The 24,096-nt window shown below is 49.2% G+C and overlaps 1 protein-coding gene across 1 annotated transcript in view; it reads left to right on the top strand.

Annotated features, from left to right (window-relative positions):
* The window catches only part of Fhad1 (forkhead associated phosphopeptide binding domain 1), a 128,230-nt gene extending 104,475 nt beyond the window's left edge, over window positions 1–23,755 (top strand). The window contains exons 26-33 of the mRNA XM_059255338.1: window positions 3,580–3,709; window positions 4,343–4,470; window positions 7,800–7,895; window positions 8,319–8,539; window positions 9,412–9,577; window positions 14,303–14,371; window positions 17,271–17,324; window positions 23,282–23,755. Coding sequence (XP_059111321.1) covers window positions 3,580–3,709; window positions 4,343–4,470; window positions 7,800–7,895; window positions 8,319–8,539; window positions 9,412–9,577; window positions 14,303–14,371; window positions 17,271–17,324; window positions 23,282–23,392 — 975 coding nt within the window. The 3' untranslated portion in view covers window positions 23,393–23,755. The remainder of the gene's footprint in view (window positions 1–3,579; window positions 3,710–4,342; window positions 4,471–7,799; window positions 7,896–8,318; window positions 8,540–9,411; window positions 9,578–14,302; window positions 14,372–17,270; window positions 17,325–23,281) is intronic.
* Window positions 23,756–24,096: the final 341 nt, after the last annotated feature.

Genomic DNA, 24,096 nt, shown 5'->3' with positions numbered 1-24,096 from the left:
ATCTGTCTGCCTCTCTCCAGGAGGGCGCATTCAGCCGGCTCCTTCCAGGACAGACAGATGCCCTCCAGCAGATGAATGAGACCTATACAGAAGCAAGCCCTGAGGTGGTCCAGCTTCAGGGCAATACACCGGACTGATTAGGTCCCCTCACCCACTCGGCAGCCCTGGCACTATCAGAAGCTGGGGAAGGCTCCTCACTCCTTCCAGACTTTGCACATCTTGAGCACCGTGCTCAGGCCTGGGAGGACCATAGTCTCCACAGGAGGCTTTGCCCTCATGGAGCCTGTGTGTGGCAAAGGAGGAAACAGAAAGTCCATATAGAATAAAATGTCCTAGGGACAAGGTGGGGCCAAGTGACTTGAGGAGCTATTATGGCACGACTTGAGACTGTCCCAGTTAGCTTTCTATTGCTGTGATTAAAAAAAAAACCACTCTGACCAAAAACAACTCAGGGAGGAAAGAGTGCATCTTACAGCTTAGAGTTCGTCATGGAGGAAGTCAGGGCAGGAACTCGAGACAGGAACCTGGAGGCTGGAAGTGAGCACAGGCTGTGGAGGGGCGCTGCTTCCTGGCTTGCTCACCCTGCTTTCTTATACACCCCAGAACCACCTACCTGCCCAGAGGTAGCACTGTCCGCAGTGGCTGGACCCTCCCACATCAATCATTAATCAAGAAAATGCCCCCACAGACTTGCTCACAGATGGATCTGATAGAGGCATTTTCTTAATTGAGGTTCCCTCTTCCCAAATGACCATGGTTTGTGTCCAGTGACCAAAACAAACAAACAAACAAACAAACCTGACCAGAACAATAGATAAGAGCATCCTGGGAAAGAGGTTCTCTCAGACTTGTAAGAGGCTTCCACAAGGAGAAGTTTGAAGCAGCGCCAGCAGGATGTAATAGTGTGACAGAAATGTCAAGGGAGGGGAGCATTCCCATGAGGGCCTCGGACAGCATTGCTGAGCCCCTTGAAGGGGGCTGTGGGCCTTGAAGACCCCCTAGGGAGCCAGTGTGACTAGCACCAAGCCTGGGACCCACCAGCAACCAGAGTCAGCCGAGGAAGAACAGATGATTCTCTTTTCCTGGCCTCTGCTCTGTCTGTGGGTGGATTTCTCACTCGCTGATGCTAGGGTGTCTAATGCTGAACTGCTCATCATCCGTCTGGTGCACCAAGTTCAGATCCACGGCAGAGCTTAGCTTGGGTCTTCGATGGAGGTGCCTGGAATAGTGTCTAGCGGAGGGGAAGAAGGGGTGGGGAGGCAATGAATATGAATGAGAATATGGATTGCTAGTGATGGTTTGATAGACAGATGCATATATACCTAGGAACAGAGATGGGGCTGGGCATGGGGCTCAGTTGGTAGAGGGCTTAGAGAGCACACAAAGCCTTGAGCCTAGACCGTAATACCACAGAAACTAAGCATGGCGGTACATGCCTGAAATCCCAGCATTCAGGAGGTGAAGACAAGAGGACCAGGAGTTCAAGGTCATCTTTGGCTACATAGAAAGCTTGAGGGCAACCTGGGTTACGTGAGATCCTGTCTCAAAGAAAAATTTCAAAAGGAAAAAGATTTAAAAAAAAAAATAGAGACCGAGCTGCCTAGCTATATAAAATGTTAATAATTTTAGTTCACTTCATCTTATGTATATGTTATCTCCGTTATCTATATCTGTAATCTAAAATGAACCAAAAGTTGCTATTTTAAAAACAGTTATAAAAGAGAGATCGTTAGTCTCTTCCCATTCTTGCCAGTTTGGCTGAGGTCCCCCTAGCAACTATCTGACAGCTGAAAGTCACTCGCGGCACCCCATCCCAGGTCCCCACTTAATTATCTGCTTAACATTCGTCACTGCTCACTGTGTCTCTCCCTGTTTACCCTTCCCACTGTCTGTCTCCTCATACTGAGGCACAAAATCCAGAACAGCAAGAGTCGCTCACTGATGGAGCCTTGGAGCCTAGAGCAAGCTTAGCAATCCGAGGTGTGGCATGAATGAATGAATGACTGAATGAATGATGAGAGAACCGAGACAGAGTCTCATGTCACCCAGCCTGGTTTCAGACTCACTATGTAGCCAGGAAGGACCTTGAATTTCTGATCGATCCTTCCATGTCTACCTCCCAAGTGCTGGGATCGCAGGCATGTGTCCCCTCACTCAGTTTCTACAGTGCCGGGGATGGAGCTCAGGGCTTTGTGTATGCTGGGCAAGCACTCTGCATTACTGGAGTGCATCCCCTCATTTTTCTAGAGGAAAAAAAACCTAAATTCTTCTGAATTTATCCTTAAAAGGAGCATGACCTTCAAAGACCTTCCTTGTCTGTGCCCTGGGTAAACCTCACTCTAGTCTCTAACGGTCCCATGGGGTTAGGAGTTATCATACTGTATGAGGCAGGTATGGGACATCCTGTTGTCACAGAAAGTTCTGCTGGACCTGCCACTCTAGAGATCCTGGAGTCGCAGAGAGAGATCTCTCCAGACCAATCAAGTGCCAGGCTGTCCAGTCCCCCTCAAGCAGACAGGAGAAAAACATCCTTCTTACCTGTGTAAAAAGAAGTCTCATCTAATATGCCCTTCTGGAGCTGGGCATACAGCTGAGCAACAAAGCGAGAATTGGGTTCCAACCTCAGCACCACAGAAGGATAATAAGGGAAAGGAAACAGTAAAACCCCCCCTCCCCCAGAGTAGAACTGGAGAGGCTGCAGAGACGGCTTAGCAGATAAGTTCACCTGTGGCTCTTGCACAGGACTTGAATTCTATTCCCAGCACCTACATCAGGCAGCTCACAACCACCCGTAACTCCACCTCCATGGGACCTGATGCTGTCTTCTGGCCTTCAGGCACACATACACACACACAATTTTAGAAGTAATAAAAATAATTCTTGCTGGGCATGGTGGCGCATGCCTTTAATCAGGAGGCAGAGGCAGGAGGATCTCTGTGAGTTCGAAGCCAGCCTGGTCTACAGAGTGAGATCCAGGACAGGCACCAAAAATTACACAGAGAAACCCTATCTGGAAAATAATAATAATAATAATAATAATAATAATAATAATAATAATAATAAATAAATAAATCTTTTTAAAAAGTTACTATTCAGAACAAGATCAGATTTTTTTAACACATGGAGACCCAAAGCTGGACGTGGTGGCACACACATCTTTAATCCCAGCACTCGAGAATCTGATAGATCTCTGGGTTCAAGGCCAGTCTGATCTACATAGTAAGTTCCAGGACAGCCAGGGCTACACAGAGAGACCCTGTCTCAAAAAGAAAGAAAGAAAAGAAGATAAATGGAGATGCAAGCATGAAAGAACATTAGAAAAAACATGAAAGGATGCAGAGAAGGGAATGCTTTATTTATAGGACACTAAGTAGGAAGGAGAGTTGGAAATCCTCCTACATGGGACTTGATATTTACGATGAAAAGTTTAAATCCCTTCTCTACTGAAGCTCTTATGATATTTTCCAGAAGTGCTGAATGACAGGGTTTCTGCTGAACAGGAATTGTTCATGTCCCTGGGAATCTGAGGGAAATATCTGGACCCTTATGGAGCTGCTGTCTGTACCACCCTGTCTCCAGGAGCAGTCCTTCAGTGACCTGGGGGCCAAGTGCAAAGGGTCTCGACATGAGGAAGTCATTCAGCGGCAGAAAAAGGCCTTGTCGGAACTCCGGATACGAGTCAAAGAACTGGAGAAGGGCCGCTCTCCCAGTAAGTCCTCTGCTCCTTAGTCCCAGCTTGGGGGCCCCAGAGCCTGGTGGACACCCTGGGGACTGGCTGCTTGGCCAAGATGTCCCCGTCATCTCGTAATCGGAAGGACATTATCACACTAACAATGATGGGCCAGCCCCCACCCCCCACCTCAGAGTCAACCGCAGGCCCTGATGTTAAATAAATAGGACATGAAAAACTCACTACTGTCCTCCTCCTTATTTCGCTGTGACCTGGTGGGAACTTTGTCATGGTCTAACGCGACCTGAAGATGAGCCCTGGCGGTGCCTCTTAGAGTACCCCATTCAGAAAGGCTGGAGTTGGCTCAGAACGGGCAGCTGGTGGCTAAGCAAGGCACCGGGCACCAAGTGTCCCAGTGCAAGTCTCATCTCCATCTCTGTGCCTAAAAGGCCTTAAGTGAAGTTCACCTCTGCAGGGACAGCTTTGTGGCCAAAGCCTTACACTGACTGTGTGGATTTCAGCAAATCATTTAATTTCTCTAGGCCTGGGTTTCCTCTTCTGCCAGGGAGGTCGTGAGGATTAAAATGGTCCTGTGGTAAGTGTCCCGTAAGTCGTAGCTACAGTGATGATGTGAAATGATGTCTTCCTGAGTCTAAATTATTTCTTTTGTAGATCATAAGGACCACGGGAATGAATCGTTCCTAGAACTAAAGACCCTCAGAATGGAAAAAAATGTACAGAAAATATTGTTAGACGCAAAGCCTGACCTGACGCCTCTCTCAAGAATAGAGATCCGATCGGTAACCAAAAATCATTTACCTCTGCAGTGACTGGCATGAGAGGGTGGGCGTTAGGGCTGATGTGAGCTGAGCTGCAGGTCAGTGTGTTGGAGGTTCAGGGCCAGGGCCTCCCCAATGAGCAGGTGTCTGTCTCCATGCACTCGCCAGTGAGTCACTGGATATTGGCACAGACAGTGGCCTCCATCTGCACAGTACAATATGTCATTGCTTTGACTCTGGGCCAAATTGGTCATTGAAGCACAAAGGGCTCGTCCCCTTCCTATGAGATGTTCCATCCTGCAGAAAATGTCCAACAGGCTGATGGAAGAGGCTATGCCATGAGTTTGCCAAAGGCTGCTGTTCCCTCTAAACTGAAAGACATGAACACGTACAAGTGGAAGGAAGTGGAGATGAGAAGGCCAGAGGGTCCTGTGACAGAGCCCAGCCTGAATGCTGTGTATCCTCCAGAGAGGCTGCCAGATGTGGCGACACACATCTGTAATCCCAGGACTCGGGAGTATAGGCAGGAAGAGCAGAGGTGCAGGTCATGCTTGAGCACATGCTAAATTTTAGGCCTACCGGGGCTACTTATGACCCTCTCAACAACAACAAAGATCAAGATAACTCTATGAATGCTTCCCCCCAGTGCCTGACTCAGAATTTATACTAAATAATCAGTAGCTGTTAATCCTAAATAATACAATCCAAGGAAGAAGCAGGACCTTAGATGCCAAGATTCTCAGGAGTTAGTAATTGTGACTTTGGAAGAGACCTTATAACCCAAAGGATGTTAGACTGAGTAGTTAATGGACACGTGACAATGGACAGCTCAGGTCAGTGCCAGTCACAGGACCCACTGGCAGACACAACTGGGAATGAAGCACAGGAAGGTTCTAGAATGAACAACAACGTTACCTTATGTGAACCAGTATCCTGTCTAATTCTCTTTCTGAGCTTTTGCTAGCATTGGAGCTGAAGGTCTTTGAAGTGAGCTGGTTTTCTTAATAAAAATCACACACCCAGTCTCCAGGGTTGAGTGTGGAGGGACAGTCTCCAGATGGGAGGTCAGCTAGATCTCATGGCCTGACTCTGCTTCCCAGACAGGCCTTCCCCTTGCTCATGACCCACCACTGCCTCTACACAGCAGGGAGCCTCCCAACTCAGTTTTTAAAAGCCTTGATCCTTCAAGGTTGGAAGCCATTTGAATTATAAGAATAGGGAAGAAGAAAAGCCCCCACGGATTGGGAGCTTGCTGTGTGCTGGGCTTGAGCTGAGCCCTTCACCTGCTCGGTGAATCCTTGCAGCAGCTGGGCTGTAGCGTGTCCACTGTCCCTATTTGACAGTTTATAAATTAGGGTTTCAGGAGCCAAGTGCCTCATCCAAGGTCACAGAGATACAGAAAGATGGAGCCTATACTCTGTCCCTGGCTGTCTTCTTCTGGCACCCTGCCAGTCTACAGAGAAGGATGGAAAGGGGAGTCCTGGAGAGGGGTGCAGAAGACTCTGCTTAATTTACTCTCATCTTCAAAGACCCTCCCCTTGTCAGGACTGGGGAGACGGCTCAATGGCTTTGCTCTTCAAACATGAGGATCTGAGTTCAAATCCCCAGTGCCCATGGAAAAAGCCAGGTATGGCACACACCCACCTCTAACTCCAGCATTATGGGAGATGGAGACAGGAGACTCGCTGGGGCTTGCTGGCTGCCAGCCTAGCTCCAGGTTCAATAAGGGTCTCTCACTGGTAAAGAGGGACAGAACAGGACAACCAATTTCCTCTGGCCTACACACACACACACACACACACACACACACACACACACACACAGGTTACACATACCTGTACATACATACATCATTCATATACACACACACCACACCATATGCATGTGCACAACACACACACACACACACACACACACACACACACACATACACACACACGTCTTTTCTTACCTCAATATATAACTGTGTCAGGCCACACTTAGCACTGTAAAACCTTTCTGGTTTATGGCCAGGGTTTTTTGGTGCTATTTTGGTCTTCAGGGGTCACTTGGCAGCACCTGCAGATGCTGAGGCTCACCAGGATGCCCATGATGTACCTGCTGGGTACTGACGTCCACTTGGATCCTGATGAGGTCTTTTACAGTTACTCATGGCTCTCCATGTCTCTGCCTGGCCTGGTTGCTGTCCCAGGCTTCCAGTCAGAGCTTCCAGAGGTCAGCTGACTGATGCAGGGCATAGCAAGTGCACAGCTGGATGGCCCAGCCTACATCATCTCAGGAAATGGTCCAAGGGAGCCTCACCCACCCAGAGAACATTTGAGCCACATCTTCTGAAGGACTCATTTCTGCTGTGTGAAAATGAATTTCCTCCCAAAAAAAAAAAAAGGAGAACACATTGTTCTTGTGTAGCCTTCATTCATTCATTCATTCATTCATTCATTTATTCCTCAGACACATCTTGTGCCCCTGTGTGACCAGTGAGTGCCACACTAGGCACGGGAGTGGAGTATACACAGACAGCAGCATGGTCCCCATCTCTATGGAGCTTGTCACTTTGGCCAGGGATTCTCAACACTGACACAATATTTGGGGTCAAGGGCTGGAATACCTTAATTGATAAAGTAATTGTCACACAAGCATGACTTGAGTCTGATCCCCAGAACATACATTAAAAAGAGGGAAACACGCTGGCACACACCTTTAATTCCAGCACTTGCAAGGCAGAGGCAGGTGGATCTCTGTGAGTTCTAGCCCAGCCTGGTCCACATAGTAAGTCCAGACCAGCCAGAGGTACACAGTAAAACCTTATCTCAAAAAAAAAAAAAAAAAAAAAAAAAAAAAAAAAAAAAAAAAAAAAAAAGAGCTGAGCACCGTAGTATGCACTTGCAATCCCAATGCTGGAAAAGTAAAGACAGAAGGGTTTCTGGGGATTAACAAGCCTCAGGGCCTGGTGAGAGACACTGGATCAAAGAACAAGATGGGGAACAGCTCCTGAGAAATGGCGCCCGAGGTTGGCCCTGGCCTCCCTCTCCACACACACAGCATATTTGGGGTCAGATGACTCCCGTCTAGTTTGACTGGGGACTGTCTCGTTCAGTGGCAGCCTCATCATCCTCCTGTTCGATGCCGCTAGCGTGTCCTCTTCAGATGAGCCTCGACGTCACTAACATCCTGGGAAAGTGGGGTGCAAACTTAACCCAGCCGAGAGACACTATTCTAGAGTAGGGGCAAACTTGGCTCAGCTGAGACCCTGTTCTAGAGGGAAGACATCAGAGGAGGAACCGGCAGGCGTATAACAAAACCGATGACACCAGAACGCCAAGAGAGTATTCGTTTCTCTTTTATTTCAGCCCCAGAATGGCCTTTTAAACTCGGGCTCCAACTTGGCCATCGAGAAGTCGACGAGAACAGATGCTACAGAAGCCTTAGAACTCAGTGAGAAGCTGGTGTGTGCGCGCGCCATCCCCTTCCCTTCCCCTTCCTTTCTGCCCAGCATTGGTCCCCACATGTCATCACCGTTAACCACAGGGTCTTTTACTAAGTCTCAGTCTCTGAGCCATATTGAGTTGTTCTAATAACTCGGCAAGACCCGCTGCTACCCAGCATGGGTCAGGAAACAGCACATAGCCCAATTCCTTGAAAGCTCCATCATTAGAATGAGTGTTAATTTCTTTTGTCGTTTCCCACCCGTTCCGGAAAAGACTTATTGTTCATGGCTGTGGGGGAAATGAAACCTAACTGCAGTCGCTTCCAACATGCTCGTTTGATTCCTACGGCTGCAAAGAGTGAGCTGGAATCAGACGTCAGCCTCCTGACGGCCTCCATGTAGCCTCGGGCGCTGCTCTTACCAGCAACCCATCTCCTTGCAGTACATGGACATGAGCAGGACACTTGGCAGCCTGATGAATATCAAGGACATGTTGGGCCATGTGAACTTGAAGCACCTCTCGCCCAAAGAGCGGGAGGCGGTCAACCACCTCCGACAGAAGGACCTGGACCTGGTGTTTGATAAGATCACTCAGCTCAAGAACCAGCTTCAGAGGAAAGAAGAACTCCTGAGAGGGTGCCAGTGGGAACTGGAGCAGCTCAGGTACCGCACGGGTTCCCTGCCTAAGCATGGACAGCAACAGGCTGCTGGGCCAGGACAAGACAGAGGCCGGGACTCAGATTAAGTACAAACACCATTTGGGGGACATGACCTCCTGGAGCCTAGCATGCATGAAGCCCTTGGTTCCATCCCCAGCAGTACATAAAACTTGCCATGGTTGTTCACATCTATAACCCCAGCACTCGGGAGGTAGAGGCAGGAGGATCAGGAGTTCAAGTCCATCCTCTACTACACAGCAAGTTCAAAGCTAACCTGGGCAACATACGACCCTGTCTCAAAATAACAAAAGGCTGGAGGTGATTCTATAGGTAAAAGCATGTGTCCCACAGCTGTAAGAAGCTGAGTTTGAATCCCCAGGCTCCGCATAAAAGCAGTAGCAGGAATGTCTATAATTCCAGTGTTGCTATGGGAAGATGGGAGGCAGAAATAGGATTCACTGTTCTGGTATACAAAACAGAAAAGCAACAAAGAGATCTTGCCTTAAACAAGGTTAAAGGCAAGGACCCACACCTGAGCTTGTCCTCCGGCCCCCACACATGCATGCCCACATTCACACAAATAAATGGGTGTTCACACACACATGTGAACCTTGACTTAGCACTTGTGTGACTTTGAAGGTCCATCATTTCCCAAAGACTTGCAGGTCCCCATCCCACACCCTAGGCCCTTGGAAAGGCCAGCAGCACATCCTGAGCCATCCAATGCTGTCCACGTCCAATGTGTCCTGCACACTCTAGTCCCCAAGTCTTTGTCATGGTCTCATAAGTCAACCCCATATGGAAGGATCTAGAGAGGTCAGGGCCTTCAATGGGGATGGTGAGGGGGAAAGGGACTCTGTCTCTCCATGCACCCAGGCATAGCAAAGTGTCCATTCAGATGTACCAGACGCAGGTGGCGAAGCTGGAGGATGATGTCTACAAAGAAGCCGAGGAAAAGGCACTGCTGAAGGAGGCCCTGGAGCGCACAGAGCAGCAGCTGTACCAGGAAAAGAGACTCAACAGGGCCCTCAAGCAGCATAAGGTGAGCCACTCTGCCCCTTAGAAAGACAGGACAACTGGGAATGGCGGCACACGCCTTTGATCCCAGAGCTTGGGAGGCAGAGACGGGTGGATCTCTGTGAGTTCAAGGCCAGCCTGGTCTACAGAGTGAGTTCCAGGACAATCAAGGCTACACAGGAACTCTGTCTCAAAAAAAAAAAAAAAAGAATGATATAATAATCCCAGGAAGACCCCACAATGCAGATGGTAGCAGAATAGCTTTTATGGTCGACAGACCTGGTTGGGATCTGCACTCTACACTCTCCCACCTGCTTTGAGATCTTAAGCAGGCTCTTAACCTCACTGACCCCCAGTGTCCATCTGTATTGTTTTTTATTACATCTGTTTATTTCATTGCCCACACGTGTGTGAGTGTGCGTGTGCTACAATATGCATGTGGATGTCTGAGGACGGTTTTCAGGAATCAGTTCTCTCCTTCTGCCATGTGGGTCCTGGGGATCAAACTCAGGTTGTCAGCCTTGGCAGTAGACGCCTTCACCCACTGAGCCATCTCGGCAGCCCCCTCAACTCTTGGGGAGACAGAACAGACCTCAGATCTCAGATCTCAGAGCAGGCTGACAAGAAAATTAATCACTGCCACCGTCTATCTCTTCATGACTTTCCATAGGCCCAGGGCTCGGTCTGTGCTGTGCAGACATGGCCATTTAGTAATGCTGTTAAGGGGCCTTCCTGGTGAAGGACATGGTCCTGAATTTCTTTTACAGATCAGGAAATGGAGCCTCGGTGGGTTGAGAGACCAGGGCTGGGGATGGGATGAAGCTCAGCTGGTTGAGAACTTGCCTAGCACTCACAAAGCCCTGGTTCAGATCCCCGACACTGCATAAACTGGGTGTTGTGGTGCCTGCCTGTGAGCCTAATACTCAGGAGGTAGAGACAGGAGGGTTAAGAGTGCATAGCCAAGTTTGGGGCCCACCTGAGCCACATGAGATGAGCTCCTGTCAAAAAGAAGAAAAAAAAGCGAAAACAGAGGATTGGGAGGTTTGCCTAGGTTCACACAATGGCTGGTAACTAGGGCTACACCATGGCCCCAAGCATCTCCCCCGATTCCTGTGCTGTGTGCTGGGCTGACCCCAGGATCTCCCTGGTAATTGTTATCTTTTTCGGCTTTGGAGATGCATGTGTATGTGTGCATGCATGGATGTATACGCACATATATGTGCGTGAGTGTTTGTATGTATATGATTGTGTGCAGAAGTGTTCAAATATACATGACAATGGACATGCTTGCATATGTGTGTAAATGTGTGACTGTAACAGTGTTTGTGTCTGTGTTGGCATAGGCATACACATGACTTTTCTGTGTCCATCAACATTGATGTGACTCTGTGTGTGTGTATGTGTGTGTGTAAGAGGGAGAGAGAGAGAGAGAGAGAGAGAGAGAGAGCAGAGGAGCACTCTGATGAGGCCAGGCCATGAGAAAAGGATGTCCCTCCCCATCCAGGAAGCTCTACTGGGGCAGCGGTCATTGTAGAAGCCAAGTCTCACCCCAGCAGTGAAAGCAGCCCCGAACACTCCTGTTCACACTCACCCTCTGAATTAAATATCACAAGCCTCCGCATGTGTGTGCCATGGGCTACCTCAGGCAGAAAACCGGGGCCTTCTGCACTGAGCCGCGTCAGGGCAGCTGAAGCAGTGGTAGGGTTTGGACTTGCCAGGGTGCCCACTTCTTCCCAAGGTGCCCCCTGGAATTTGGCAGCCCGGGTCCTTGAGAACAGACTCAAAACCATAGAACAGGACCTCAGAGGGCCCCCAGCAGCCCATTGTGGTGTGCTGGCTGAAAATCTAAGAACCTGAGGATTTGCATAATCAGTGTCACATGCATTATTCATGATCTGCCTCATTCATACACAATGCAGCCGCCCAGGCCCGTTGGCACCAGACATCCTGCATGGACGACCTGAAATGGCCCAGTTGAACCTGCATCAGGGGTCCCAGCAGAGCTAGGGCTGGGGCCTTGCAAATTCTCAGGTTTTACAGTATGGAGGAATAGCTGGAGCTGCAGCATGGCCACATTGTGCTGATAAATGTCACGCTCCACTCAGGCTCACGTGTGCCTGCTGGCTGGGCGCGCCTACTCCATCCTGCACCTGCTGCGTCCCACAGCTTGCAGGGGGCTCATCCTGGGCCAGCAGGCTCAGAGGGGACCTGAGCCTGACAAAGGGTCACAATGCTTGGCAGCCCAGCAACAGACACAGAACTCCCATCAAGCCCTCTGCCTCACAGTCCCGTAACCTCTTCACTCTGCTGATTACCAGGGTGGTGGGGGTGTCATTCTAGGGCTCTGGTTGTCATATAAGGCCTGTGATGCTACATATTGTCAGAAACTCCTGTTTGCTAGGGGAAAAGAAATTCTAAATCATCTGTCCATCCTAGGAGGGTATTTTCATTGGAAGGAAGGAAGGAAGGAAGGAAGGAAGGAAGGAAGGAAGGAAGGAAGGAAGGGGAAGGAAGGAAGGAAGGAAGGAAGGAAGGAAGGAAGGAAGGAAGGAAGGAAGGAAAGGGAAGGAAGGAAGGAATAGTTGGTGGGGTGTAGAGGCACACACTTCTTTCATTCCAGCACTCAGGAGACACAGGGCAGGTTGATCCCTAAGGGTCTGAGGCCAGGCTGGTGAAACCCTGTTTTTAAGGGAAAGAGTCTTAAAGGAAAATCAATTGTTCTCTAAATTTTGTGTTGTGTTTGTGTTTAATTTTTTTCTCAAGGAGGCTTAACATTTTTCAAAGTCTCCTGTATAATATCATAAAGATAGACTGTTTGGGGCCCTGGGGAGGGAAATTTCTCATCTTCAGAACCATGTTCCTCCACAAGAGACAGACAGACAGACAGACAGACACACACACACACACACACACACACTACATATCCATACACATGCATACACCAATGTATTTTAATGTTTGAGCACCTCCTCACAATACAGAACTTTGCAGAATCAAAAGCCATGCCCCCAAACTAACATTCTCTTTTTCTTTTCTTGACTTTTCATTGATGTATAGGCCTTGCACACATCACTGGGTTATGTGAAGACACTCTCATGCATGTATATACTATACATTATGCACACACACTCACTCTGTCCTATACTCTCTTTTCTCAACCCTACGACATTTCTGCTCCTACTCTCCTGTCTTATGTACATACACAATTTTATAATCTGTGTCTACGGAAAACCTAGGAAGTGCACGTGAGGGAGAACATTCACCATTTGTCTTTCTGAGAGAGGCTTAACTGTCCGTACACTAACACCTTTGACTGTGTGGTGAGACACTAAGAAAACCGTGGTGCTGGACACACACAGAGCCTGGGACCTCAGAGCTCTCTCTGTGGGACAACAGGACCACGACAACACCCCTGGCTGCTCAGTCCTGTCCAGTTTCCACATTCCCAGATAAGGCACCTGTCAGAATTAAGAGGTCAACTTTGGAATCAAATGATGGGCTCTGTGCCCACCTCTGAGACCTAGTGACAAGCAGGTGACCATCCCATGTCTCCCGCTTCTCAACAACGGCGGTGGCACACAGGACCCACTTTGCAGGATAGTGGGGAGGGGTACATGGCAGAAGGCCAGCAGCACCCCAGAAAACTCAGTACCAGAGGGAGAGACGGGCAACTCCAGACGGTGGGGGCTGGTCCTGCCCCCTCCACAGCTGAGAGCCCAGCAAACCCTGAGGCTTTTCCTGCTCCCACAAAGCTGGCAGCTCCTTTGTGAAGCATTCTTTTCTAGCTGGTGAATGCAGCTGGGGCCCGGGCCAAGAAAGAGCAGATACTTTCCGTGAATGGCTCAGATGGGAATTTTCAATAGAAAGCTTTTAAACACTCGGGAGCTGCCCTCTGAGAAGCCTGTGAGCCCTTTCCCGGCCTTCATCGGGGCTGGAAGTGTGAGAACAGCTGCTATCAGTGGCTGTTTGCACTCCTTTCCAGGCTCCAGCCTGTCAAATCCCAGCCCTGGGGGCTTGGTGGCTGCTTTCAGGAGTGGTCTCCGCTAGCTGGAGCCCCAAGCCCCGCCCATGTAACTACCTTAGGTTCCTTGTCTCAGGTTGAGAATATAATCAGGCCACGGCCCACAGGGTTCGGTTCAACAAGAGCGTGGGTACAAAGCCCGAGCAAGTAGGATGTCCAGTGATGCTTTTGGTCACCATTGTCACCCTCATCTGTTTAACTCACTGCTTCCTAAGATTGGCTTGGGCCCAAATATTGTCTACATCCTCTTTGCCTCTGTCCCACTGTGGCCAAGGAGTAGAAACCAATGTTGGGCAGGTGAGGTTGGCTTGTCAGATAAAGAGGCACCTGCTGCCCAGTCTAACTACGTAAGTTCAATTCCCAGGACCCATAAAGTGGAAAGAGAGAACAGACTCTCTGGAGTTATTCTCTAACCTCCACGTGAGCTCACGGCTCCCACAGACACTAAATAAATAAACAAATGTAATGAAAAAAATTAAAGAAGTCAGTAGATACATTGGATGGGGATGGATTGAGAGCCACAGGGATGGAAGGCCGAAAAATGAAGCGTAGGTAGTGGTGCAGAGTGTGGATGCAAAGTGCTGAAGGGAAAGGGTCCCGCCCTCCCACATGCCTCTTCTGAGAGGGTTGGGCAGTGAACCGTAGCATCTCCCAGAAGCCCTCCTAGGTATCCTCCAGACTAACAGGACGGACTAAACGTTCTCTCCCTCCCCTGATATTTTCACTCAGGACCGAGTGGAAGATCAAGAGCAAAGAAACACATCCTGCAGCTGTCCCTTCAAAGACAGTGAGAAGCAGGTATGGTGAGGCGAGAGCAGGCAGCCACATGCAAAGCAGCCCATCCTTGCAAGGATGAGAACCCTGCAGCCATGAACAGCAGCCCGCACTGCCCAGGGACACAGGCACCCCTCCCCATCCTCCCTCCCAGCCTCACCCCGCCCACTGCCTACTGGCACTTTGGCAAAGGACCTAGGAGACAGGCAAGTGTCTACCCCAGGGTCCCGAAGTGTAGGAAATCCCAGTGCACTGTTGGCTGATGGCACAAAACATCTCGGACACTAAATGGCTTGGGGATTTGGAGACAAAGTCGTGAGAAAAGAGGAAAGGGGGAGAGTGGGGTATCCCAGGACCTCTGTCCTGAGGATGAAGGGTAAGTGGGTACAAAGTGGGACCCAGAATGGAGATGAAAGTCCCTGACTATAGCAGCCATGACACTGGCATCAGCTCTCACCTTACTCCAGGCTTCCTGGCAGCCAGGAAACAGAGATCCATCCAACCTGGTCTCCAGTTCACCCTGATCCCCAAATACAGTATATGAGCTGTTCCCAGTGTCCTCAGAACAAGGATCATGCAGCGTATTCCCCTAGGGGAGCCTCATGTGACATGATGTGCCACATCCCTAAGAGCAGCACACAGTGTCCACTGAGTCACACCTGAGAGCATCTCTTGATGTCCTCACACCCCATGAGTCCAACTCCTGTGCACTGCCCTTCAGGGCTCAGCTATCTGCCAGTTGGCCTTCATTCACAAATGGATTTGGGAGCAGTGAGCTAGGGTTCCTCAGAGTCCTTGGGTCCTGTGGAAGGGATGACTCTTGGCACCCCCAACCCCACATTAACCAGAGTGGCTTTACTGCATATATTTTATATGCCAGCATACTCGTGGGACTTGGATTGGGTAATGGGTTCTGCTGTAGAAAGAGGAGAAAACGGGGAAAGAAGAAGGTACCCAGACAAGGCCTGGGCCTGCAGGTCAGTGGTAGAGTCCTTGCCTAGCATGTAAAAAGCCCTGAGCTCCATCCCAAAAAAAGGAAGGGAGGGAGAGAGAGAGAGAGAGAGAGAGAGAGAGAGAGAGAGAGGAAAGAGAAAGAAAAAAAGGAAGGAAGGAAGGAAGGAAGGAAGGAAGGAAGGAAGAAAGAAAGAAAGAAAGAAAAGCAAGGTTATAAATTGCCACTTTATAATACCGCAGACTCTGGATGGTGGTCATTGTCCAAGCGTAGGCCCTCTAAACCAGGTTTGTGACATGCGTGTCTGCACGTGCGTTTTTTCAAGCGCACGCATGTGTGTATGGGGCATAAGAACATGTGCAATTGCCCTTGGAGGCCAGAAGGCATGGGATATATCTTGGAGTTGGAGTTACAGGCAGTTGGTCCTAAACCTCCAATATGGACCCTGGGAACCACGCTCAAGTCCCCTGAAGAGCAGCCAGCACTAACAGCATCTCTCCAGCACCAACGTGATAAATATTGAACAGCTGCACGCTCAAGGCCTTCTAAATACAAAATGCCCAGAAGGCAACTGTCAGCTAAATTCAGGCCTCAAAGAGTTCTGGGGACAGCTGTTTCCAGAGGATGGCAGAGACTGACAAGCATTCACTCTCCCTGTCCCGAGAGACAGCCCCTCCCGCCCCCCTCCCCCCTCCCCCCTCCCCACTCCACCCCACTCCCGTGGGTGTTGGGGAGAGCCCAGGTGGGGCTGCCAGAGTAGGAGGGGAAGGTAAAACAGGACACCCTGTTATAGCTCAACTTCCTGTTTGTTCTTCCTTCAGTGTTGGGGACAGAACCTGGGGCCCCTTGCTTGCTGGGAACAAGCTCTACTACAGAGCTACACCCTCTGCCTTTCGAATTCAGGGAAACAACAACTAGTAATTTCGTCTAAGTATGTCCCAAACACTGGATGGAGAGATATTTTCATAGCGATGTGATTTCATTACAAAGTTTGAATGGACTTGGGCACTGTTTTCTCTGGCAGTCTACCACTGAGTATTGACACCAGCTCGCTGCCAGGGTGGGAGGCTCAGGAGCAGCATCACAAATAGCTGGCTTATGGGATGTGTTTGGCTTTGAGGTTTTGGTGGTGGTGTTTTGGGGCTTTGGGGTTTTTTTTTGTTGTTTGTTATATTTTTTAAGTAATATCTTGATAGGCTGAATTTCCAGCTTCTCTGAGAAACTTGTGAGACAAGAACACAAGACCCACAGTCCATCCGCCACCACCTTCCCAACTCCTTAGGAAGGACCAGGCTTCCGGTTCATAGCTTACCCAATCCCTCTTCCTTTTCTTCCATCCAGAGCTCTGAAGGCATCAGTCTTTGTGACCCTGGGTGTTCAGAGCTCTCTGGGGACTCCCTCTCCCTAATAGCACCTCAGGTTTATTTGCTGACATCTGAACAGGAGGCCCCAGCTCGCTCCCTCCCACTGGTACCCCTGAACCTCTAAAGGGTCTCTCTTCTGGGAATTACCCCTAAGAAGGGTCTGGACGACACCAAGGCCAACACTTCTGAATCAGAACAGCCTGCTGGACTTGAGTGACAATGGCTTCCCAACAGGCCATCCCCGACAAGCAGGGCAGCCACTGTGGGCTTCTTACACCTGCACTGTGTGGACCCCTGAGCCCTCTGGCCCCCTGTACTGCAGGGCCCTGCCACCAACAGAAGCAGCTTTGCCCCCGAGAAGGGTCTGTGTTCTCTGGGAGAGCCCTCAGCCAACTGGTCTCCTCCTACCTAGAATCTAAGCAGAGATCCCTAAATGGCTATGCAGGACCCCCTATTGGAAGCCTATGTGTCACTTCCTGCCCCCCCAAAATGGGCCCAACCTTCCAAATGAGCAGCATTTTAAAGTAGAGAAGAACCCATTCCTCTTTGAGGCAAAAGGCAGTATGAGTCTAAACTAAATATTGTCACTGTCCTTTCTGTATTAAAGAGACGCATATTTGTAGAGATGGTCAAGAACAAGATGCAGAAGTCAAGTCTCCAGGTGAGTCAGAAAGAGAGGAAGCAGTTAGCAGTTACCTCACTTCTGCGTTTGCTACCGGCATGACATCTCATTCACCTGTGGGGCAGGAGTTAACCTCGCCCACAGAGGGGGAATCTGAGGCTCAGAGACTGAGGTGTACCCAGACACACAGTTAACGAGGAGAGCTCCGTGGAGCCCAGCACGGGTGGGAGATATTGAGTGTACCACGGTTTGGGTAAGCATTTCTCTTAAATTCCGAGAGAACACCACCTAAAATATTCTTTTTTAAGATCTGGAAAACAAGACTGACATTTTAAATATACTGAACGATTGCAGTTGTGATCCAGCCCTTCCTGGAATTGCCCCAATCCGCACTCTGCCTTGCCGAAAGCAGAGGCGAGCCTGTGGAAGCCTGGGGGTAGACTCGCTTCCTCTGTACATGAACAGGGAGATAAGTTTGTCAGCACTTTAGGGGTACAGATGAAAAAGGCATAGCACCCCCCAATATAGCCTGGCCTCCCCAGAGCTCACATACACACACACACACACACACACACACACACACACACACACACACACTGTCACCCTTGAGAGCTTCAGGGACCTCGACTCAGGCTAAACTGGGATTCAGAGCATCAGTGACGAAAAGCATTTCAGGGCAGGCCAGTTTATAAAGCAGAATTGGAGATTTTAGATTTTATTCCAGATAGTTTCTTATAGGCTTAAGCACGAGGGTTATGTCAGACATACCCAAGTGTGGGTGTGGGCTCCTCAGGGGAGAGTCAAGGCTCTCCCCATGTTTTATGATAGTCATATATAGGATTCGGGGTGGTGTTTGAATTGACGATCTTATCAGTGGGTGTTCCCTGAGAGGCAAAAGACAGGATTACAGTTGATAAGGCTGAAGTCTAGCCTACAGGGGTGCAGGAAGGTAGGCTGTCTTGCTGTCACAGGCAATGTCTGAGGAAAGCATGAGAGCCAGCTAGGGTCAGACACACTCAGGCTTTTAGCTGCTTTAACATTAAATGTCTATGCATGAGAGGACTGTGGACTCCGGGTCAGCAGCCTTTATAGAACGGTTAATTGTGCTAGCTTCTTGCATCTCTGCTGGTGAGTGGCTTCAGACCCTTGGATGAGATGCTCCTATCCCTCTCATGTCCCCATAATTTCTGTCTCTTGTTGTGCCCCGGGTCCCTGAAAGGCTACATTAGTCTAAAACAACAAAATTAACATTGGAAAAAGCATATTGTCTATGTAGGGAACTTTTTTTTAGACAGGCTCTCACCATGTAACTTTGGCTGGCCTAGAGCTCACTATGTATACCTGGCTAGCCTTGAATTTACAGAGATCTGGCCTGCCTCTGTCTCCTAGTATAGAGGCATATGCTACCATGCTTGGTCATAAAGGCCTTTTGTTTTTGTTTTTGTTTTTGTTTTTGTTTTTGAAGACAGAGTTTAACTGTCCTGGAACTCACTCTATAGACCAGGCTGGCCTCAAAGTCACTGAGATCTGTCTGCCTCTGCCTCCTGAGTGCTGGGATTAAAGCTGTATGCCACCACGGCCTGGCCAGAAGGAACATTATTAAAGATCAAAAATCTCTTCTTCAGTATCTTTATGCCAACACTAGACAAGGTAGATGTTGGGAGGACAGAGAGCGTCCTAGGGTCCCTTCGACCTGAGACCTTTGCCTGCTGTGAAGAGCAGACTTGCCTTTCATCCACAAACACGGGAGAGTTTTTGTCTGAGAACTGCCTGAGGACGTAAGCAGACAGAGACATCTAGGGGGCCCAGCTGTCACAGGAACATCGTGCTTCTCTGATATGGAGATCCAGGAATGTCGGGCGTCCTCTGGGCTGCAGAGTTTGGGACAAAGTGTACTTCTGCTCGGAGTGCAGCAATCTCATTTCCCGGCCATGAAGACATCGCTTCAAGCTTTGGGGTCTAGGACTCAATGGCGCAGAAAGCTTTGCTCCAGGCTTCTTGCAAATTTTTGCTGGCTCCCCTCCCTAACACGCCTGGAGTTCTGAGGGAGACAGAGTCAGCATGGTCTCTGGGAAAGAAACGGGGCCTGCGAAGTCTCTTCTAGGCTTGCCCACTCATAGGTCCCCCCTAATAGCTTCAGAAGTGTCGCCACTTGTCAAGGCTCCATGGCCTTTGTCTTCTGCCCTCCAAAATGTCACGGGCTGATTCTCGTTCCCTTGCAGCCAACAGTCTTTTGTCATTGTTTGTGGGCTGTATGCCAAAGTGGGCATGTTTCTGGTTTTCTATGGTCTAAAACATCTCCTAGCCACTTGCTGATTGATTAGGCTGGGCTACCATACTGCTTTGCATGGGGTCGGAAGCGTCAGCCACCAGGTTCTACCGTGTGACAGACATGAGCTGAGAACCTGGGATGTGGCAGGTGAGGACAAGTGTGGAGGTTAATTGTACATCCCCAAAGGGGCAATGCCACCTCCAAGGGGGCAAACATGAGTTATTTATGTATAATTGCATACACCAAACACACACACATGCATGCATACATGTGCCTGCACAGGCTGGGCATCCCTGATCTAAAGATCTAAAATACAAACTTCCTTAGCACTGACATGTATGTATACACGTGTGCACATGCATAATACATATATATATGAATATCATATATTTTCGTATACTTAAGGGGGGCTAGGGAAAGACATCCACAGTGTCAGCAAGAGGTGATAATGAATGAAGGGTTCACAAGAGAACTAGACCAGAACACTCATAAAATCCTTGCCTTCCTGGCTTAGCCTTGGAACTATTTTTTTGGTAAGCAAATGCAAGTGCTAATAATTACTTTGGTCAAAGTGCTGGGAAGGCAAAGGTTGGTAGGCAGAGCTCCAAAACCTCTTTCAAGGGGTCCCACCCAGTCTGAGGCTACAGAGGTCTGTGGGGAGATGGCTAAGGCACCCGTGGCTGCTTGGGAACGGCTTGGGTCTTGCGGTTGGCCAGGAAAAGCCAACCCCGAGTATAATTTCCACCTGGCAGCACTGTTGCAGACTGGGTTCTGTCCCTTAGGATGTGGTCTGTGATCCCAAAAATGTCAAACTGAACACTGGGTCCTGGCTGTCTGGAGGCTGGCTCAGGCTGGGCTCTGCCAGGGCTCCACCCCTTCCTGGTTGCATCAGCCAGTCCAAAGTCGGCAGCTGCCTCCTCTACCCAGGTCCATGGACACATCTGCCTTCTGCAGGGCCTTTTCTTGTCAGGCAAATAGACACCAGTCTCTTCTCCCCCTACTCTTGGCAGACACGGGGGTGGCACCACCTGGACCTGGGAGTCTATTTTTGGTAAGCGTCTTTCTGGCTCTGGTGCCACAACAGATTGGGGCAGTGACATTTGGGAACCATCTGCAGGTGGCAGTTTTATTGAAAAATCCGGTGAAAGAAGTATGAAGGGAAGACCTCGCAGAGGGAAGAGGATCTCGGTTGCTGTCTGGTTTCTTCTTCCCTGGTGTCAATGGTGGCTGAGTGACCTACTGCACCTCCCTGGTGTCAGTCAATGGTGGCTGAGTGGCCTACTGCATCTCCCTGGTGTCAGTCAATGGTGGCTGAGTGGCCTACTGCATCTCCCTGGAGTCAGGTCAATGGTGGCTGAGTGGCCTACTGCATCTCCCTGGTGTCAGTCAATGGTGGCTGAGTGGCCTACTGCATCTCCCTGGTGTCAGTCAATGGTGGCTGAGTGGCCTACTGCACCTCCCTGGTGTCAGTCAATGGTGGCTGATGGCCTACTGTACCTCCCTGGTGTCAGTCAATGGTGGCTGAGTGGCCTACTGCACCTCCCTGGTGTCAGGTTAATGGTGGCTGAGTGACCTAGGCTTTCCTCCCCTGAACGGATTCTGAACGCAGGCTCTCAGAACATGTTCAAGGGCCAGGTATGGTAGGTAACATATGTCTGTAATCTCGGCACTTGGGAGGTACAAGCAGGAGGATCAGGAATTCAATGCTAGCCTGGGCTATCTCACCGTTTCAAGGCCAGCCTGGACTACATAAGATATTGTCTTAAAAAAAGAAAACAAAAAACAAGGGGCTGGAGAGTCGGCTCAGCAGTTAAGAGCACTTGTTGCTCTTGCAGAACACTTGGGTTCGATTCCCAGCACCCACACGGTGGCTCACAATCATCTGTAACTCCAGTTCCAGGACATTCAACACCCTCTTCTGACCGTAGCAGGCATCAGGCATGCACGTGGTCACATACATCCTTGCAAGCAAACCACTCATATGCATAAAATAATAAAAATCATTTAAAACAAACATTTAAAGCTCCCATCTGCCACTGGTCTGGGCCTCCCAAGGCTAATTTCAAAGCTGTCCCATGCACAAAGAGATCAAGATATAGCATTCCTGTTAAGACATTTCCAGAGACTGGAGAGACATCTCACATGTTACAGCACTTGATACCAAGCCTCATGACCTGAGTTTAGTCCCCAGTACTCACAAGGTAGCGATAACAGACTCCTGCAAATTGTACTCTGACTATATGCATGTACACACATGCATACACATCCAATTAAAAAAATGATTTATTAAATTAATTTAAAAATTAAATTAATTAATTTAATAAATTAAATTTAAAAACAATAAACCTTTCCAGAATGACTCCACGAGTCTCTGAGGAAGACAGGCCCCATAGCCTGGTCTTCATCTGACAGAGGTTGGGGGGGGTGTCGTAGAGTGACAGCTGAAACTCACCATATCAACCAGCTCCCCTTAGCCTTGGATGTATGTGTATACTAATTTCTGGAGTCACGCATGTGTAGGAGACAGCGGGAAGCGTGCATCCTGTTAGACAGGAGCTCAAAAGGCCAAGGTATCTACAGAACACAGAGGACCATGTGCAAGAGGGCTTCTGGAACTGTGGTCATCTACCCACAAAGGGAAGATGTGTAGATAGAAGCAGAGATGGGTGTCCTGTAAAAAACCAGAGAGGACTGGATGCTGTACACACACACACACACACACACACACACACACACACACACACACACATTGTCCACTTCACTGCCCCATTCCTCTGCAGACCTCTTCCTAGTCATGTGACAGGAAGCAAGTAAATGATGCTTCAGGGTCCATAAACACCAGTCCTTGGAGATCATCATCCAAAAAGCCTAGCTGTGTCCTGGGAGCAGCACCAGGCCTGTGGCTACCATGGTGTCCTCTGCAGAGGGAGTGAGGGCGCAGAAAGGAGCGAGGGCCTCCTGAAGAGTCAGCCATGTTCTCTTGCCAAGCCATCAGAGCCACAGGACACCTTCAGACCTGTGACAGCTCAGCGGGAGAAACCCCACCCTGAGGAGCAGCTCCTATCACACAGCTCCCATTTTCAGACATACCATGTAAACTGAGGCAGGAGGAAAGCAGTCCGCATGCAGCAAAGATGCATCCAAGCATGAGGTTTATCTTTGGGGAGCATGGCCCTGACCGAGCATTGCACCCCCTGTTCCTAGCTGCGTGTGTATGTATTCTACTTTATTTCACAAACAAAAACTGCACAGGATCTGGCATTGCTGACCCATAGGCAGAGAGCTTGTACTGCTCTGGCAGAGGAGTGGAGTTTGACTCCCAGCACCCACGTCAGGCATCTCACACACGCAGGTAACTCCAGCTCCAGGAGCGATCTGCTGCCTCTGGACTCCTCAGGCACCTGAACAAGCATGCATGTACTCATACACATACAGACACGTACACATAATTTAAAAATAAAATAAATCCACCGGGCAGTGGTGTCCACACCTTTAATCCCAGCACTCAGAAGGCAGAGGCAGGTGGATCTCTGTGAGTTCGAGGCTAGCCTGGTCTACAGAGTGAGTTCCAGGACAGCCAAGGCTACACAGAAAAATCCTGTCTCAAAAAAAATTTTTTTTTAAAAAAGGTAAATCTTTAAAAAAAAAAAAAAAAGCTTAGGTCGTTTGGGTCCCTGACTGTACTGACAAATTTTGTGTATCTGTTCTTCTTTGTTCATTGAAGGTTGGAGCCAAGAAAGCCATCCTGAAGACGGGCCAAGAAAGAGAGACAAAGAAGGAGGCATGCAGGTCTAGCCAGAGTCTTTCGTTTGCTAAGCTGGGTGGAAAGAAATAGAAAGCACCCTGTCCAAGGGCCTCAGATGGTCCTGAGTGAGTCAGTTTGACTCTCCAGTAACTGAGAGATTTTTATAGCACTTTAAAGAAGGTTTGATATTTTCACAGAATGTATTTTGGATTATGTGGAGAGAGGATTTTTTAAAATATCTATAAATGTATATACATGCAGGTATATAAAGAATATGTCTATAACCCAAACTCCTAGTTTTGTGGACACAGTTGTGTGGTTCACTTTTGGGTTACGTGTACCCAAGCATCGGCTCCTCTAAGGAGCTCCAGGAGACCCAACTGGAGCCACAGGGCAAAGGGGAAGCTGAATTTATATCTGAGTTTATTATAATAAATTTAGAATGCCAATCAATTCCATCGCTTCTGTAATCCTGACTGACATGTCTACAGCACTTTGCAGTTCTCAATCACTTCTCAAAGAATCCTTTCCCCAAGCCCTTCTTACCTCCATTTCACAGAGCTGGATGTCAACCCCAGAGAGGTTGACTGGCCTGCCTACAGTCTCTCAGCCGGTAAACTCAGGAGCTGGGCTCAGAAGCTGGCTGTCTAATTCTGTCACATTGTCCATTCTGCTGGACTGAGTGACCCTTGTCTTCCCGGTCTCTGGCTACAGGACAGACCAAGGACTCAGTCACCAAAGAACACGTACTCTGTTTCCATGGTGTTCACAGAGACTCTCTTTCTTCTCTGGTG

This window comes from Peromyscus eremicus, chromosome 2, assembly GCF_949786415.1.
Source record: "Peromyscus eremicus chromosome 2, PerEre_H2_v1, whole genome shotgun sequence".
Lineage (NCBI taxonomy): Eukaryota > Metazoa > Chordata > Mammalia > Rodentia > Cricetidae > Peromyscus > Peromyscus eremicus.
Note: the sequence above shows the minus strand (reverse complement) of the source record. Positions and strands in the feature narration are given on the sequence as shown.